This window comes from Neodiprion lecontei, chromosome 4 (genome assembly GCF_021901455.1).
Source record: "Neodiprion lecontei isolate iyNeoLeco1 chromosome 4, iyNeoLeco1.1, whole genome shotgun sequence".
Classification (NCBI taxonomy): Eukaryota; Metazoa; Arthropoda; class Insecta; order Hymenoptera; family Diprionidae; genus Neodiprion; species Neodiprion lecontei.
Genome location: NC_060263.1, coordinates 26489538 through 26508390, shown reverse-complemented (window position 1 = coordinate 26508390; position 18853 = coordinate 26489538). Strand labels below are relative to the sequence as shown.

General features: G+C 38.6%; 2 protein-coding genes across 3 annotated transcripts in view; one reads left to right on the top strand and one right to left on the bottom strand.

The window, feature by feature from the left end:
• LOC107220542 (monocarboxylate transporter 13) overlaps window positions 1-17321 on the top strand; it is a 28743-nt gene extending 11422 nt beyond the window's left edge. For both annotated transcript variants that reach the window (XM_015659188.2, XM_015659189.2), the window contains 4 exons: window positions 11139-11354; window positions 11524-11650; window positions 11875-12054; window positions 12217-17321. In XM_015659188.2, coding sequence (XP_015514674.2) covers window positions 11139-11354; window positions 11524-11650; window positions 11875-12054; window positions 12217-13438 — 1745 coding nt within the window. In that variant the 3' untranslated portion in view covers window positions 13439-17321. The remainder of the gene's footprint in view (window positions 1-11138; window positions 11355-11523; window positions 11651-11874; window positions 12055-12216) is intronic.
• Window positions 13578-18521, bottom strand: LOC107220544 (UPF0547 protein C16orf87). The gene is made up of 4 exons (XM_015659192.2): window positions 18218-18521; window positions 17186-17374; window positions 16675-16903; window positions 13578-16501 (listed from the first exon to the last, which is right to left on the bottom strand). Exons 1-3 carry the CDS (start codon window positions 18266-18268, stop codon window positions 16676-16678), a joined length of 468 nt encoding a protein of 155 aa, XP_015514678.1. The 5' UTR covers window positions 18269-18521; the 3' UTR covers window positions 13578-16501; window position 16675.
• Between the last annotated feature and the right edge of the window lie 332 nt (window positions 18522-18853).

Genomic DNA, 18853 nt, shown 5'->3' with positions numbered 1-18853 from the left:
CCAGATTGTTGATCGCTGAAATTTGTGTTCAAACACCGAAAGTCTTTGTACTAGAAAATTTCGACTTCGACTCTCGATTTCCTTATAAACTCTTATACTTTTAATACCTTCTCACATAAAGTTACGAAATCTAACAATAAGTTCCTAGAGTACCTTTGCGTAGAAACGTCCTTAAAAATTCGTAGAAACTTTCATAGAAATTTATAGAATTAATTTCACCAGCGACGGAATCGGATTATTCCAATCCCCCGTGTCTCTCACACTTCTCTCCGCAAACCCTTCAAAATCTTTGCCGCGTATCAAGAGCCAGGTGAGAGCTGTTGCGAAACAGTTGAATAATTCTGGCCGCGGTTAAAGAGAACTGCCTCCAGATATCTCGGGGCGACGGTGGAAATTTCCGCCGACCAAATGGAATAAACCCGCGCCATCGTCGTCGCAGTTCTGCCAACGTCGCTGATACAATGACCGGCCTGCAAATACACCCTGAAACCTAACCCTCTTTTTCCCATGGCCCATGGCAACAATCGATGCCTTACGTAGCATCGTTGCAGTGCTTTCAGCGAGCTTAAACAAGGCACAGGTTGTTCTTTGTCCTCTGATTCTCATTGCGGAGTGCGTAATTTTATAGGATTATTTTTCTTTTTAGGACTCATTCCCTGAAGCTTGCTGCTTGTTCATCTATTTTTCTCTCAATTTTCTCGCGTTAACGCGTTATTGTGACTCATTCATCCTTGATTTACAAAAATATTTTGAACTTTCATTTTATTCCGATCCAAAATTTGACGGACCAAAATTATTTGTATGAAATAAGTCACCTTTACTACATCTCTTTCGCGTATGTTATCATCATACTGAAGTTAGTAATGATATTGTAACGATTTATGCTGAGGAAAAAACCGTTATTCCGTGATTTTGCAATTGGTTGATATTTGTTAAACAGTAATACAGCAAAACGTAGGCATATTTTATTTTGAAATCTTCGTTTCTTAAAAAGTCACATTAAAAGTAAGAAGAAAATGATTTTTTCCCCAATGTTTCGCAACGATAACGCTGCTAACTTCAACCTCGTAATTATTATAGAGAAGTTATTATGGAACTTCTCAACTTCTGTTACCGTTCCCTGAGCGCATTGAACCTCGGCTTAAGTCTTGTGCAGACATATTTATACTCTAACCTAACATCTTCCTTGAACGGGATTAGGTAAACACAAAAAATAGTTACATATGGTGAATGCGCTGCACCGCCTGCAGCCGGGTTCAAGCGATATTCCAGCCACAGCTTCAATCAAGATGATTAAAAAACCTTCTAGCGATGTGCGTCGAACGGCAATGATGTCGCAACCTAATTATAAGCTTACAAGTACTTCACGTTTTTTTATTACACACCAACGCTGCGACGACAAAGAGAAATCGATTTTCTGCTTCTGCAAAACTGTCACACGATATTAATCCGACAGGAAATTCAATTAAAGATGCGAGAAGGACTTCGGGCAGATGTCTGGAGAAATTATAGACGCTTATTCAATGACAATGTGCGGTGAGTCGAATAAGAAAGCACATTTTCGTTGAAGCGCACCACCGGATCGATGTAGAAATGCGTCGGGCCATGCAATACGGCTTTTAAAAGCACTGGTGCCGACGGCTCCGACGTCTTTGTCCTGTTTTCCCCTCGCCTTTCCATTCACAGACGCTCCGAGACCGCGATTCCTCTTTTCAAATCAAGCACAATCTAATTACGATAGTTTTGATTACAATGGTGTGATTTTAGGGACAAATGCATTCTGCAAGACTTGGGGGAGGGAGAGAGGGTGAAGGTCCAAATTTGAAAAGATGCGAAACTTGAAGTAAAGAAATTAAACTTTTACGAAGCAACAAAGTTTCGAATGGTCGGAAACCCGACGGTTCAAAGTTCCGAAATGTAAGATTTCGAAAAATAATGTTTCGGTAGAGTAAAATGCCGAAAGTTAATTTTTACTTTACTTTAAGTTTCACCATCAAAAAATTCGGAATTCGGTGCTTCCGGAACTTTTCAAATTCAAAATTTCAATCCCTCATTTCAATGCTCATTATTATGGTAATCGCTGGTTCTAGACGTAAAATCTGCTGCGGCAACTTGAATTTCTTTTCTTTGATGCGTAAAAAATCTCTCCATGCAGACTAAAATAGGAAGCATGAGATATATGGCAGGGTGCAGGACGCCAAGTCTCAAAAACAGGCCAAGCGTACGAATCGACTTTATCAATATTTGATCGGAAATTTTAGTTCAACTTGTCGGTCGACGCAATTTATTGTATCTCGGTAGACATTAGACTGTCACTATTCGATGCAATTATTATCGTTATTATTGCCTTACGAAGCTGCGGGTATAAAATTTGTCATATAAAACCAATATTATACGAAGGTTAGCAATTCCTTTATAGGGCCGATCGATGTGCAGGTATATGTTACATTATACATCGCCCTCATATTCCAGCCTCTATGTACAAGACTTCAGTTCAATAGATATGCAGTGACGTCACTCGTTCTACCTTGCCGCTGCTAACTTCCTTGTTAATTATTATGCATTGCGTCTTTTCTGGATACAGCTACATACGCGCAGCTTCACATTTACATACCGTAAATACGTTTATTTATGGACCTGGGGCTTCCTCGAAATTTCATCGAGGCACGAACCGTGCTGTGCTGAAACTAAAAGAGCATGAATAATGAAAAATTTGAAAAGTCGCCTTCGTCTACTTCCCAAGTCGGAAGAAGAAATTATATAATATTTATATGGTTGAAACTTGAAACCGGGGAAATAGCGCTTTGAATTTACACTATTGATTGTTGAAGAGAAAAAAAAAAAAAATTTTTTTGCACAATCTCTCAATAATTATTATTTTCTGCGTCTGTCTACAGACTACATAAACACGTAAACTTTTGCAGAAACTATCGATCGCTTCCTTTTCGCAGTCTGTATCGGTTGAAGGCCGATGCAGAACAGGCCAATGCAACTCCAGTGCGCGATTGCATTGCGAGCTGCTGAATGACCTCTCACATCGCGTATCGTGACTCATGTGCAGGAAGCAACAACCTCTGGGTTCTGAATAACGGGGAAGTCGAGCAGTCTATAAACTCGATATTACATGTATAACTTATGTGCTGCTTGTATCCATAACTTTATCTAACTTCACCATCCTTCTCACGAATAGCTCGAGCACTGTGATTTTGAAACCTCCTCGGGCCTTCGTCGTTGACGACGATGATGATTATGAGCCATTTTTTGTACACCTAAAATGCTTTACGCGTATCATTGCGCTTTGTGTAACGGTTCTTTTTTATTTCACATCAATTTTGTCTCTAATTGTAACCCTCGTGCTTAATGCTGTACTAAATGTGCTTCGGTAAACGAATCGTGTTCTTTTGACCAGTCATGCAAATCGGAGCCACAGAAAACGTTGGAAATTACCTTTATTCAACGCATGCCCGATTCTAGCGCTTTCTCATGTCTGCAAAGTAAACCCCTAAGTGGCTGTTTATGGACCGGCGCTTAATAATATTAAAAAATCAAAGTAGATTTCGTCGTTTTTCACCGAGGTCCTATAATAGCGCTATTATAGGGGCAGTAGGAACAGCTTTAAATTTACGTGCGTCCAATAATGGAGACTGGTCGATTATCTGCGCTCTACAATTACCGTACAAGCAAGTTCAATTTCCTGTGATTTTTACCAAGAATGTTTGTAGAACGGTTAGTATAATAAATGCTACGATTCACAATAACTTATAACCTGGATCATATTGAGTGGTTAAACGATTAAACTAATCAGTGTTATTATTAAGGTGCACTATTTGATTTAAATAATATTATATTTAATAGTAATTGAAGTAACCTGTTAATTATTACTCGTCGAGTTTCATAATCAGATCCAGCGAATGAATATTTTTTAAATTCTGTTGGATTCGCAGTTTCAACTGTACCTGTATTACTCGATGCTCGTATACCAATTTCTCTTTCACTTGGTGCAGTATAAAGGGGGTCGATTTACGGTTGGTTTGTCAATGGAAGAGTTTTCATCCAAGACGTGAGAGGTAATTTCGTATATATATATATATATATATATATATATTTACGGGTAAAATCGAATCCCGGGAAACATGATTTAGCCTGGGCTTCGCGGTGCCGATTCAATAAACACGGTGAACTCGAATGGAAGCGCAGAATAGCAATTGTAGTAGAGGATGACACTGGACGAATAACCTGCACTACTTTTCTTTTCTTTCTCGTTCCGTACTTCGATAACTCGATTTATCTAGCTCGTGTATAAATAGGTATTATATAGTTTTTATCTTTTCCCACTACAGGCACGCCTGATCGGGATGTCCGAGGTAATTAAGATTGGAGAAAGATTTATAATACGGATGAACCGGTATCTAGATTTGTTATATAAAAATGGATCGCGTAGCCGTCACTCTTTTGGATATTATATCTTACCCACGATATTCAGGTACATTCACTACATGATGCGTACGATATTTCGAAACGTTCTCGACAAGTGTGAGTATATTTATTTTTAGTCACACGTTTGATTGGAAGCGGCTTTGTTATGGCTTCGAGTATAGTGATGAATAAAAATAACCTTTTCTACGTACAGACAATTTTCTTTCACAAGTTTGGTTATTTATTTGCACGGATAACGAGTTTTTCAACCTTTGCGTAACAGGAAGTGCGACCTCTTCTGAGATCAGAGCCAGTGCGATCGACTTGTTTGTTTGAGCCAAGAAACAACCGTTCATCGGGTATAATTTACCGTCAACTAAAGTTTCAACGGTTATATCTCGTTTTTCTTTCGACCAAATTAAACTAAATTTATTGTAGACCTTTCTTCAAGATGTATAAATTCGGTTAAATTCACATAAAAATTCTCTTCACACACTTCGGTATTCGATAAATATGCATAGAATGTGCACAGAACCAATTCCGCTTTTCTGACTGTCGAAACCTTATCACAAAGCTTACCTTGCAAGACAACCAATCCGCGGACGAAATTTGAACGGCTCTGAAGTCATATTTGGAATCTACTATAATCTAAATCCTTGGAGAAATTCGTTTTGAGACGACCGGATGTTATCGTCCAATTAAAAGGTAATATCGGGTACAAACGCCTCGTCGACGGGTTAAGCGGTGATACATTGCGTCAAGCCCGTGGATTGATAGCGTGATTTTTGGTCCATTCATGATATAAGCAATTCGTCGACCCTTGTCCTTTGCGATAAAAGCAAAAATCGCTAAGAAAAACGATCCGTAAATTTATCACCGACCTTCGTTGAAAGAAATAAATGTTGTACCCATGATGCTTTTTGCAGAGCGTCTCGGATCGTCCCGTGTCCTTAAAACCGTACGTAAATCAAGTTGAAGGTATTCAATGGTTCTCAGAGTCTGGAGACGACGTCCCATTTCACTTCGGGTATGAACAGATTGACTGCTTATATTGTGGCTTTGACTCTGGTCCTGTCGGTTATCCTTCAAGAAAGAACCCGCAACGTTAACCGTCTCAGACTTCATTTAAGCGAAATTAACCCAACACCGAGACGTCGTTCATCCGTGCACCACCATTCGTTTAATCTGGGTCTCTGCTACCGTGGTCCAAAACCTAAACCAAAGGAAAGCGAAATCGACCAGTATATTTCAGCGGCTGACCTCACGACGGATTTTCAAGATTCGCCACCCTGCGAGATTTGCAAAAACGCTTTACACCACGAGGAGAAATCCGTCATCGAGTATAAGAATTTTGCCAAAAACCATAATCAAGCTCAAGGGGACTACGAGATTCTCTTTAAAATCGAAGAAGGTGACGTGAGTGCTGGGAAGAAATTATCTCCAATTTCCGATCACGCCAATGTCCTTGATAACAACTATGCCGAGCTCTTAGAGGAGGACGAGTTGCAGAATATCGAGACATTTGTGCATCGAAATTGCCGGACGAAATAGCCACCTGCATCACTCGTCCCTGGAAGTCATTGACCATATATTAAACATACGGCTTGGCAATGCCGAGACGTTGCACTAATTGCGGGAACGCGAGACGCCAGCAGGAGTTGAGCTACCCGTCTTGCCAGGAAACAGGAACTGACCCTAGCATTATAAGCGGTAGACTCTGCTGGCTTAGATCTGTCGGTGGACGCTGTGGCAGAACGGCTTGCAAGCTTATGCGGGGAGCAAGTTGGCTCGGTGGAACTTTGATATGCTGCTCCCTCGGCTGGATGATATACAGCGAGCTTTCGGGCTGCGTGTCTAATTTCGTTTGGAGCATGATATACTCCTTTTTGGCTATCGCTGTCTGCGCCGTTGTCCTCGTCGTCCTCTCGGCAACAGACATTGGCCGAGGCAGCCAAACAAGGAAGCAAGAAACCGCCACCGACGCTGGACTATCAGCGGCTGGTAGCTCAAAGCCCTCCCATCAACTCGGTCTCGGTGTGGTTGACAGTCTCGGAGCCACTTCCGGTGCCAGTAAAATCACGACCGATGGCCGTAGTGCCGGTGCCGGGGAGTCTGGAAAGGGTTCGAATCCGGATGACACGGAAATAGGGGTCACCGATTTGTCATCGAGCGATGATATAAAAGACTGCGATCCGTGTCCCGTCGCCGAAGATGACTGATCGTCGATATCTTTCATCGTTTCAATCATTCAAAGTCTGGCATATGCTATTAATTGCTGTATAAAAATGATTGGAGATGCGATACCTCTGATAGTATAATTCTCATTTGTCTATATTCACTTTGCTATGGCCGATCCGCCGAATCGTCAGAATCTCGTGACATTCGTTCCACTGCAATTGACACTCTCGATCGTGAGTTGTTCGGTTACCGGATGAAAAAATTTTCCGTGCTAACGACGCGATCGACTCATTGTTTTTCTTATGCAATCGCAGCATTGAGAAGGCTGTTCAACGATACGTACGATCAAATGTTTATAGGTATATAATTAACGAGCGCATTGTTCTCCGTGAACGTCGTCAACCGCTGGATAAGAACGAATGCGGTTTTATTTTATTACTTCTGTTTGCTAACGTAACAGTATGTGTAAATTGTTTAATTTATATCACAATCACTTGTTCCAACAAACTTTATCAAATTTTTATGCACACATACCGCGGAACTGAAGTTACTGTGATTAGGTATTAAAAGTTGAATCGACTTTCCACGTTTGTTCTACGAATAATCTCGAAAGATTTAAAGCAAACTACGCTTCTTATATAAGTTTGTTGAAATTTTCTCGCGTAAATTCTTATCTTCAGCTCGAATAATTACGATACTACTCATAATCTTTCAAGTGGTATTTTACTCATTGTCTGTCGTAATAAAACGGTCTGGTATTGTTCCGTAATTGAGTTATCGTATCAGCCGACTGCCACTGTATAAATACATATTTTACACGTACAACGCTGCTGCACTCAATAATACATTCGTAATCGAAGATTCGTTGTTTGACCGTATTATATTATCAAGGACAGTTTTATAAAAAGCCATATCACGCTGACGAGGTTTATCATCACTGCATCGTGTCTCCAATGCCTACTGCAGTGACTTTTGATATTCATGAAATAATCAGTGCTGAAATTTCATCTCGCAATTATCACAAGTCCGAAATTAATGTTGTTCCAATATGAAAACCTTAGGTTCTCGTTGTCACGGGCTTATCAAAAAACGAGACACACCCAAACACGTTCATCGTTCCTGATTGTGAGAGTCGGTAAATCATTTTGTGCACGCAACTTTTGGGCACGTTTATACACCTACAGACTGCTTCCACGTGATTAGTTATTATGGTTTAAGTGGGCGCACGTAAAACGGTATGTGGGTCAAGGCGACGCTTTCGCTCTTCCATTCTCTTCGCGACTCAGATCGACATAGAAATTGTATCGCTAACTGCACGAAGGATCGGTACACGACAAATTGACAATCCGAGTCTTGGACTCGACATCGGATAGCCATGAAATGAAAGATGATGTCTTATTTTGTCTCGAGGAAGCAAATTCCCATAATAATTATACAACAAAATCAACCAACACTGTAGAAATCGACGAATATGTATTGAAATGCGGCACGCGTCCTGCTACTCCAGAAATTCACGCCCGTATGTCGTGACGCATGTTAAAAAGTGCAGAACGTCGTTTTCCGATGCATTGCAGGCGAGATTGCGCAAGTAGAAACCATGAATTGCAAATATTTGTAGAATATACAGGAAATTCCAACTCGCAGAATTCTCCGTCGCCGTCACCGAGTCTGTTACACACTTATCACGAATACATGAGGAATACTGCTGCAACATATATCATTTATAAGTGTTATTTGCACCTCGTTTATCATCGAAACGCGAATCATGACTATCCAACGTTGCACTCTCCGCAAAATTGATTATCCCAAAGCTTGATTGGAGATACCCTGGTGAAAATAATTTCCATAATTTTTTAGAAATCTTCATAGAAATTGAAACACCTCGTATAATTTTATACCAGCAAAGTGATCCGAACTACAAAACTATCACGAATGATGGACTGTGGCTAGAATAACTGGAGATTGCTTTCATTAAATTTCAATTCGTTCATTTATAAGCTGGGCGGAAAAAAACTTAGTGTAAATAAAGTATCACCGAGAGCTTCGTGTCGAAGTTAGACTTTTTACCTTGAAATTTGCGGTGAACTTCGCAGTTCACGAGGAGAGATATATCATGTATTGACACATGTCGCATAGTAGAGTAAGACAGTAAGTGACTAAACCATTGTATCGACTTGCTACGACCTTGTCAGCAAGACGCAGATTATAGCGAGCCGTGCCGTCTGCGCTTTGAAAAATTAAAACACTTGTTGTTTTTTCAACGAAGATGTTCTAATCATCGTTGTCTACTCCATAAAGCTTAGGTGGTATTGGTTAAGAAAATGACACCGAGCTAATAATTAGATGAATAGATGAAGAAAAATTGAAAGGTTACATGACAAGTGTACAAATATGCGTATTGAAATTATTGACGGAGTTCGTTATCGGAGAGTCATTCGAAAGCTGGTTACAGGCATTGATTTTCTGCTACCCATCCGTACAATATTCGAGAGTCATGCAAATATATAATCCGTTCCACCTGTTTGACCGCGTGGGTGAATCGACACCAGCTGGACACTTGCCAATTAGCAATGACGTTCTACTCTCTCCTTCTCTTGTTCTATTTATTTACCTAGAGGTGAAAGGAAAGTAGATGAATTCCCGCCACGTGCGAGGGAATTACTCATGCACTTGGCAGACTCACCGGCGGCTTTTGTGAGCTTCGATGCTGCTGCCGTATGCATATATTGTACATGTGATACAGTAATGTGTATTCAGTTTTCCAGTGGCTACTATTTTATGGAATCAAAACTGGACCGAGTTTCGTTTCTAATCAAACTTCATGTGCCAATTATTAGCGACGCAAGTGGTAGAAGAAACAAACGATACGTTGATCGCAAAATTTCTATGTAAAGACTGCAGAGAACCTATTAATGAACGTTACTTGACGTGTGAAAAGAACCGTGGATTTCGCAAGTCAAAGATAAAGGAGAAAAGCACTGGTCAAGTATATTTTATTGGAGTAATTGGAGTAAAATTATCGAGATCCTTTCGGCAATGAACGCTAATTTTTCCAATTCATTTTTACTTTCGACAAATTTAATTTACTCGTCGATTTTATAGTTTCGGGTGACTAATGGCAACGTTATTGTAAAGTTACGTTACACGCAGACTCCTCAGATTGCAATTAACCTTTTCTTGTTAACGTGACCTCGGCAAATAACGTATTCGGTTAGGAGTGGTATTTATGTCATGAATTTATGACGATATTTCTCTCCGATGTTATATTTGTGTTCTGCACCGCAGCGTATGCAGCCTCGTCGAATTAATTACCTCGCCTTTGTTTCAATCTGTCACATATGTATATGTGTATACATAGGTATACCATTGAGATGAAAATTTCCATGGGATTTAATACTATAGCACGTAAATTTAACTGCTTGTTAAGCAGAATTGGTCCGAGCATGTGACATAGCCATAAAATTGTTACTTCGAACAACCTGGAAACAACGTCTAGTGGCCTGTTTTCAAGTGATAAGTTAATCTTGTTTCCGTTGAACGGTTAAATATATTCCTTGATATATGATACGTATTATAAGCAGTACGCAACGTTTTTATGCATTCAAACCTCTCGCATACGGTTATACTGTTTTATTAGATATCCGTTATGCCAACTCCGACGAGTTCAGTTTAGATGTTTTGTTTGCACGGAAAAAAAATCCACGTTAACCTTATTCGGATTGTGCAAAATACATCTTAGCAGATTCGTAAACTTTTTAGAATGATCCCTCCACAAAATACGATAAGAATTGATGTGTGGTTTTTTTTTTGTTTTTACAACGTATCACGAAGGCTATAATAAACAACTTATTCATCGTTAACCGCGTGCAATTAAAAAATTCCTCATGAACTGACGGATGCGATCCAGTTATTATTAATACAATTCCAAGGGCTTTTGCTTTCGAGGTAATTCTCGAGATACACCGAATTATAGTATTCAGGTAGACTGCGTACGCTTGTATTTGTTCTATACACCCAACTCTGTGTCCTCGGTCAATATAGAACATACGAATTATACGTTGTATACTTGAAATATTCATCACAAGGTGAATCCAGGGTGTAAACCCTCCTCAGGTCGGTTACGCTGCTTTCCGAAATGTCTTTTGAACTCGCTCTAAGTTCACGGTATAGTTATTCAAAGCCACACACAACAACTCGAAGTTATGTCAAGTTATAATCCTCGCTGATTCCAAATTCTATTCGCGATAAGAAATACACAAGACTGTGAAAATTCCTTGACGATTATCGTTGCAACCATCTGTTTTTACAGTGCAAGACCTACGATTGGTTAAAACTTGTTTAGGTGTAATGAATCATTTTTTTTTCCGTCTGGAGTCAACAGCTCCATTAGAAAAAACTATGCAAAATAGTCGTGATTTATGTAGTATTTCTATAGTGGAAATTTGGAATCACGCCAATTTTCTACGTTAAAATCTTTGTCTTACAGAGCAAAGGACTAAGCCTACCAAAGTATTAATTTATCGGTGACTTTCGTATCGTTACAGTAAAATCTGCGCCTGCGGAGGGAGAACTGGTGCCACCGGATGGAGGATGGGGATGGCTGGTGCTCCTTGCTTCCGTCACCGTCAATGTTTTAATCCCGGGTACAATAAAATCGTTCGGTGTGCTTTTCGTCGAGTTCCTTGAAGTCTTCAACGACTCTTCACCAGCTGCTGCGGCATGGATTCCGGCTCTCTGTTATTTCCTCTACAGTTCTCTCGGTAAGATACATAACACAAAAACTCCCTCTTACTATCATGTTTTTTCCCAGAATTTATTGAAATCTTGCGTAAAATAACATAATGCATTAGATCATACACATGCATATTCCACTGGTGTACCATGCGCAATTATTGTCGATATAAAACTATAATCACTCTGATTTTCTAGGACCACTGTCCAGCGTCTTGTCTGTGAGATATTCGTACAGGACAGTCACACTTATCGGTGGAACATTCGCTGCAGCTGGAATGATGCTGAGTTACTTTGCAAGTTCGGTCGGATATCTTTGCGTGAGGTAAATATCACATTTTTGTAAGAATTGTTTGGAAAAAGCTTTCAAACGTGTAAACCGTTTGTACCAATAGAATAGTACAAAATGACATATTTTGCCTGAAACAATAATCGTGGATCGTTCTATTTCCGAAATACTGATTTCGAGTGCTTGAAATAACACCGAATTGTAACACGTTATACGTAAAAGCAAATTTTATTTGATGAGAAAAAAACTTTTTACACCAGCTACGGAGTCCTCGTGGGAATTGGTGCAGGTTTGGCTTTCCCGCCAACGGTCTACATAGTCACATCGTACTTTCTGAGATTACGGGGACTTGCTAACGGTCTATGTATTTCTGGGAGCGCCCTTGGATCAATATTCTTACCACCTGTGCTCCAAATACTTTTGGGAGAGTACGGTTACAGGTAAGATGAAAACAACGGACAGAGTTTAATATTTTTCTTTACCTCAGGAGGTGGTTCCTGATAACATCTAGCACCTTTTGACCACCTTTCTCTGCCTTTTGAGATCACTTTCGATTTCGTCTGCGGAATGCAACTGAAAATTAAATTTTTCCACAAAAACAGAGGTGCCGTGCTGATAATGGGCGCTCTGACTCTGAACGTCTGGGCCTGTGCGCTTCTTTACGACCCGGTTGAGAAGCACTTGGTACCAGCGAAACGTCCAGAGGACGCGGAGGATCCGGAAGAGGCGGATAGAATATCGATAAACGTGACGACGCCGGAGGAGGAGAAGAACCCGACGAGTCTGCTGATAGTTCCGCAATCGAACGGGCGGGATCCGACGGTGCCGAAGAGCGCTTCGAGCGTGGCCTTGGAAAACTATCGGAACACCCCGGTTCAGGGTAGAACACGAAAGGTGAGCATGCCAGTCGGGAAGGACGTTGCTGCCGGGCAAATGCACAGCACACCGGCACTGCACGTCGTTCCTGAGCGAGGTGACTTCGAGAGTTGTAAATTGAGGAGTAGGCGAGCACCTCCAAGGTCACCGAGCGCCTCGTCCTTCAACTACATAAGCACGCCGTATCACGGCAGCACGCTGTCGGCCCTCCACCCCGAGCACGCCTCGACCTTGACGCTGAACGCGATATCGAGCACCTTCAGAAAGTCACCGGAAAAGAAACCGGGGGAATTGGATGAGAAACAGGAGTCGAAGAACAAGTTCTTCGACGTCAGTCTGTTGAAGGATCCCATTTATCTGGTAATTCTCATATCGAACTCGACCAACGCCGTCAGCTATACCAACTTCGTTATACTTCTTCCCGCCTACGCGATAAAGCTCGGTTTCGACAAGAGCATGTCGTCTCTGCTTCTGTCCATCGTATCGATCCTCGATCTAACGGGGCGAATCGGCGGATCCGCCATGTCCGACATCAAGATAATGCCGAAGCATTGGTACTTCGTCGGCGGTCTTCTAATTTCCGGAATATCACTAGCTCTTCTGCCCTTCGCCACCACCTACACAATGCTGGCTGTTTACTGCGCGATTTTCGGCCTCTCCTCGGGAATTTACGTCGGTATTACAGCCGTCATAATGGCAGACATGTTGGGGATGGAAAAGCTCACATCGTCTTACGGGATATCACTTTTTGTTAACGGTATCATACAGCTGGTTGGACCACCGATATGCGGATTGGTCTTCCAAGAGATCGGGAGCTATGGTCCGATTTTTACCATCTTGGGCCTCGTACTCGTTGCTGGCTCATCACTTTGGGGATTCGTACCCTTTATTTACAGAAAGCAAGCGAGAGATCTAGCTAACGAGCAAGCTGCCGCACAAAAATTATAGCACCAATACCCTAAATCGTGCACATTCTTGATCCTAGATCGTATTCTCGAGGCGGTAACGTTCAGGGATAAATATTTAATCTTCAGTTTCACATGATACATATTACCGTATATTATATGTATACATTTTTTCTCAATTATACCATATATTATAATGGTGGTACGAAAGTTACGCAAGTGATATGATAAGAGTGAGTTTGCAAACTCTGTGATTTAGTGCGACCTACTATATGTATATCATCTATTACATCTTTAACAATTATCCTTATCATCGTATGACTACAATCGCACTGTCAGTAGTGGACTAAAATTATATTTTATATGTCAATTTCTGAGACAACTTCAGCACGCATTAAACGCGATCGTCATCGGATCATTCAAGTAGATTAATCGCTACCATAATATACATATACATTATATATGTATCGCGTATAAAATGTCTGACACTTATATCGCCAAATCATAATTGCCTCTATAATATAATGTCATGTGGACGCCAAATCATTAAACAAATCATATTATAATAGGTATATTAGTTGTAATAAGCAGTGTTCATTTTGGATATAGTACACACGTGTCTAATCTCACTTGCAATAAGTTTAGTCATGCTTAAACTTGTGCGATCCTGATTTTATTATTATACTTTCTCTTACCTTCTATATTCACTGTAAGTAATCGCATCTCACAATTAATCAAACATCTAATTATACAGCACAGTACGAAAGTATAATGTTGCGAGAAAATATCGGTAATTTTAATTACTACTTTTCCGCGAACTATATAATTCATGTATATATTTAAAAATTCAGTATAGGTATTATAAATTACATATACATACATATACGGTGCCTGTAAATTACTTATAATAATGATAAACTCCACTGAAGTTTTTATATAGAAAGTATTATATACATTTAAGAAACGTATTTAGAATACGTTGAATAGGTGTCAGTACATGTGTATACCATCGTGTAGGTATAAGGGGTATAACGATGATGTTTATGTATAATGTATATACATACGAGAGATGTATTCTCTATATTTCGATCTCTGCAAAAAGGCATAGACAGTCTATGATTTGAGATTCAATAAATTTCAATGACATTCTGTCATAACTTCGATAGGGAGTATTCACTATAATGACTATTTAATTACAATTTTTATAATAAAACTAATTTTCTAAAAAGCCAAATACTTCGTACACTTACATAATCGAGATGTTACAGCACGAATTATGTTATATGTTAGGTGATGATCAGCGCTGGTATAATTATCAGTCAATTTAAGTGTAGTATATGTATGGATGTATAATGGATGGGGGTGTGTATGTATAATTCAGCACGTTAGTATCTTTATTATTATTCTTCGCATGCCAAGGTATCAAATATTAACAACAATACCTACTCAAATTTTTATAGATTAATCATATTTGAGCAGAACGATGAAAATAATATACGACGAATTGCCATACAGGCTTTGTATTTACTATTGCCGTTCTCACTTGTATAAAAACAAAACTTGTGACTGTAGGTAAAAAAACGAAAAACAAAAGCAACAGTTTCGAGAGACCGCGTTTCGTCTAATGATAATAATAATAATGAACAAAGATTACGGATTGTAATTTAGTACAGCATCGTATTTCTTTGATTTTACTGAAATGTGTTGGCTTGAATAGTACGTTCGCATATCCGAACATAATTCTGGCTGTGCCTATAAACAGTTTGTGTTTGCTTGCAAATATAGTAAGAGATGATGACTACACGGGAAGTTTTTGAAATATATATTTACTGTTATGTTTAATTTCATGCAGCTACTTTTGACTAAATTTCAATTGAATACTAGATTGCATTTCTAAATAATGTACTTCCATTTAGTCTAGAGAAAATAATTGTTATCGAATCATACGTACGAGAATGTTAGAAGTTAAATCCTCTGAAATGTTGCGAATGATAGGATTGACCCGTGTGGAGAAGACCTACGTACAAGTACTTGGTCACATAATTGTTGTTCTGAAATATTTTACAGATTTTGTCGGTGAAATTTCATAATATCTTTTTTCAAATCAATAGAAATCAAATGATATCTACCAGAGGTTCAAAGATGCTGACCGATGTTTGTCATTGTTTGCCTTACAGAAATAGAATAAATTATTCATATTCTTGTAGTACTTCTGGTCCTTGACATAGAACTTATTTGAAAATTGTTCAAACTCTACAAACAAATACCTATGTACATTCTTAAACGTGGGGAAATCAAAGTACACAAGTCAGTTGGCTGGGTACATAAATACATCATTTAATTGTCATATATTCACTTTTTAAAGATAGTGTTAACATTTCAGTACGTCAATGAGAATTTACAATGTTATCATGAAAAGAAAACAGCTAATCGTTATTTTGTAACAGACAAGACAAAAGTAGATTTGATATTGCCGCAATTTTGAAATCACACAGCATGTAGTAAATTTGAAAACGAATCCAAAATGAACTTTCTGGATTAGACACACATTTGCATCGTCAAAATTATAATAAACTGGCTACATATTTCAAAAAATAAATATTATAGTTTTTACCGGTGTTTATGCATGTCTTTCAGATTTTTATTGCGAACTTTTAATTCATAGTATGATAGACAAACATTGAAAATGCGTGATTATACTGCATCGTACTTACAATAATCATGCGTTTTTTTCTGTCCATTATCAACTCATGAGTAAGAGTTCGACAATTTGCGTTTATTTTGATTACTTTCAAATTCATTGGTGATTATAGATGATTTTAACGGTACAAAACTTTGTCAGCATATTTTTACTTGGTCCGTAACTTTTTCAGTATTGAAAGAGAAGGACATTTTGTAAGTCATATTTAATAGTTTACAGTCTACCAGGAAAATTAATTACATTAATTATGTAACTGCTCATATATAGTATAAGGCTGAACAGCCCAATGCAAGATACGAATACCGAAAAAAATACCAATTCTAGATCGTCGTATACTGCTCCCAGCGTCACATCGCTGTATTTCCATTGAAAGTTAGCGCATTTAAAAAATGCCACGTATATTTCCTATAACAGAAATGAAATGACGGTAACATAAACACCAGTGCTTTGATTTATTAAGACATGAACAGGTAAATTCTATCACAAGTAACGTAACAAAAAACAGATATTTCATAAAATTTCTGAATTCGTTAGCAAATATAGTTGTCCGTAAAAACTTGACAATACCAAACACGCACCTCATGGTTTCCATGCAACCATACTCATTTTGCTATTCAACTCTTGTAAAATGAGGGAACAAGTGAGCTGCTTATCAGGTGAAAGTGCACTGACACCTTCTGGTTCATCGTCATCATCTCCTGCTCCGCTGCTTCCACCTCCTTTACCCTTGCCTTTACCCCGTTTCTTCTTTTTTTTATTGAGCTGCCTACAGTCTATATCGTTTCCCAATTCCGCGGCGCGCTTAATCTGGTATTCGAAAGATACAAATGATTAGATACAGATCATTTCGTCACATCACCTTTAGGTGTGATAACAAGAAAATAAAGCTGCAATAAAAATATAAAAAGTACTTCGTAGTCCTCAGTTAAATAGAATAACGGTAAATTTTGGATAAAATGATATCAAGAATAAGCCTGGAAAGTATGCAAGTTCTTTATTTCAATATATTCTAATTGAATTTCAGGTGACTTATCTATTAAATGTTTTGTAACTTTCACACAAAAGTTCAGTATAGAGAAAGTCAAATACCTTAGCACTTTTCCTCGTTTGCTTATCGTATTCCAAAGCGTCGTAGTAATTAGGTTTCTCGCGCTTAACGCGATTTGTTCGTCTAGTTTTCATTACCCCTCCTTCAGGGCTTGGAGGACTCTTAATCGAGTTCCGACGTGCATTGAAAAACGAATGGCCACAAGGACAGGCCTTGCAGGCCACAGGGACCTAAAAAATTTCAAAACATCGGGTGAATAGTGGTTATGATAATTAAAGTAACAAAAATTCAGTTTCCTCATTTTCAGCAAGTATAAAAGTATGTTTAAAAGTTACTGCTAAACAATCTAAGACAACAGTTTTAGTTTCTCAATTAAAGTGTACAGAGATCATCGAGTTTCTTGAAATTTAGATATCTAGAATTTATTGTTCTTGAGTCAAATTGCAAAAATGCTCGAGCAATTTGACTATTATGCTTGAAATTTTCATATATTTCTGCGTAGTAGAGAAACTTTCATACTGTTTACAAACTAGATAAGAGAATCCGATCCTTTCGATAGAAATATATATATATATAAATCCGTAAAATTAGCATGAAAATAAAATTTTATTCTGCAATTGGCTCTTGAAATTAAATTGAAGAATAATTTTATTATTTATAATGTATATCTGATCTGGTGAATCCAGTAAGCATAAAAGGCAAAATTTAACAAGATTTCAGATCTGAAAACGCATTGTGATGGTGAAAAATTAAAATGGAATAAAAATATCAACATTATATACCTAACGAATGAGAACAACAGCGAACAATAAGGCATTCTGATATCTCCATTGTTATTGAATAGTGTGGAGATTGAGAGTTATTCTTGTATTTATGACTGGATTTGGGATAAGGAATTGAATAAAACTGACATACTCAAAATAGTGTGAAAAACCATTGGACAGGCGTGCCTGAGAAATTTGTGAATAAGTAGTGCGGATACACAAATGATACAGCTTATTTTGAAAAGTGAACAATGGGCAGTAGAGGTTATGAATGTAAACAAGGGCAATACGAGTCAAGTTGAAATTTACCTGAAATTCACATTTCGGGCAACCTTTGCTTATCGTTTTAGTTTTGGCCATTTTTTGATTTTTCGTTTAAATTCACTATAAATTTCAATTCATATTTTACATTAAATTCACGATCGCAAGAAAATATTTATGCACGAAAGTTCGCAGTCGGTCACCGCCGACTCGGCATCATCACTCAAGTTCTTCGTCTGCTTTCCGCAGGCTAGCCATCCCATCATTAATTTTAAACTGCGAAAAGCCGTAAAATGATTGCATCGGCGACAACGACGATTATGTATTGACAGGGAATGCGCCATAAATAAAATGAAATAATAGACATAATTGTCGTTGTCGTCGATGCAATAATTTTACGGCCGTTCAGAGTTTAAAATTAAAGATGGGATGGCCAGCCTGCGAGAAGCAGACGAAGAACTCGAGTGATGCCGAATCGGCGGTGACCGATTGCGAACTTTCAAGATTATATGCATAAATATGAAATATAGACAGAGTTGAGGTAATTGAAAAACTACTGCAGTCAGTTAATGCTCTGAAGTGTTGGGAAATGTAACGGACAGATATTATCTACAAAAAGTTGTTCGGAAAAATACCATAACCAAATAAATGAATAAGCGAAAACTCACCGGCCCTGCAAAGCAC

What these genes read in the sequence shown, in the direction of transcription:
- LOC107220544 (XM_015659192.2), bottom strand. Translation starts at nt 18,268, where the DNA reads ATGGCCAAAACTAAAACGATAAGCAAAGGTTGCCCGAAATGTGAATTT. An exon ending in GCCCGAAATGTGAATTTCAG is followed by an intron (nt 17,375 to 18,217) that starts GTAAATTTCAAC and finishes GAAATTTTTTAG; the next exon opens with GTCCCTGTGGCCTGCAAGGC. An exon ending in AAACGAGGAAAAGTGCTAAG is followed by an intron (nt 16,904 to 17,185) that starts GTATTTGACTTT and finishes TTCGAATACCAG; the next exon opens with ATTAAGCGCGCCGCGGAATT.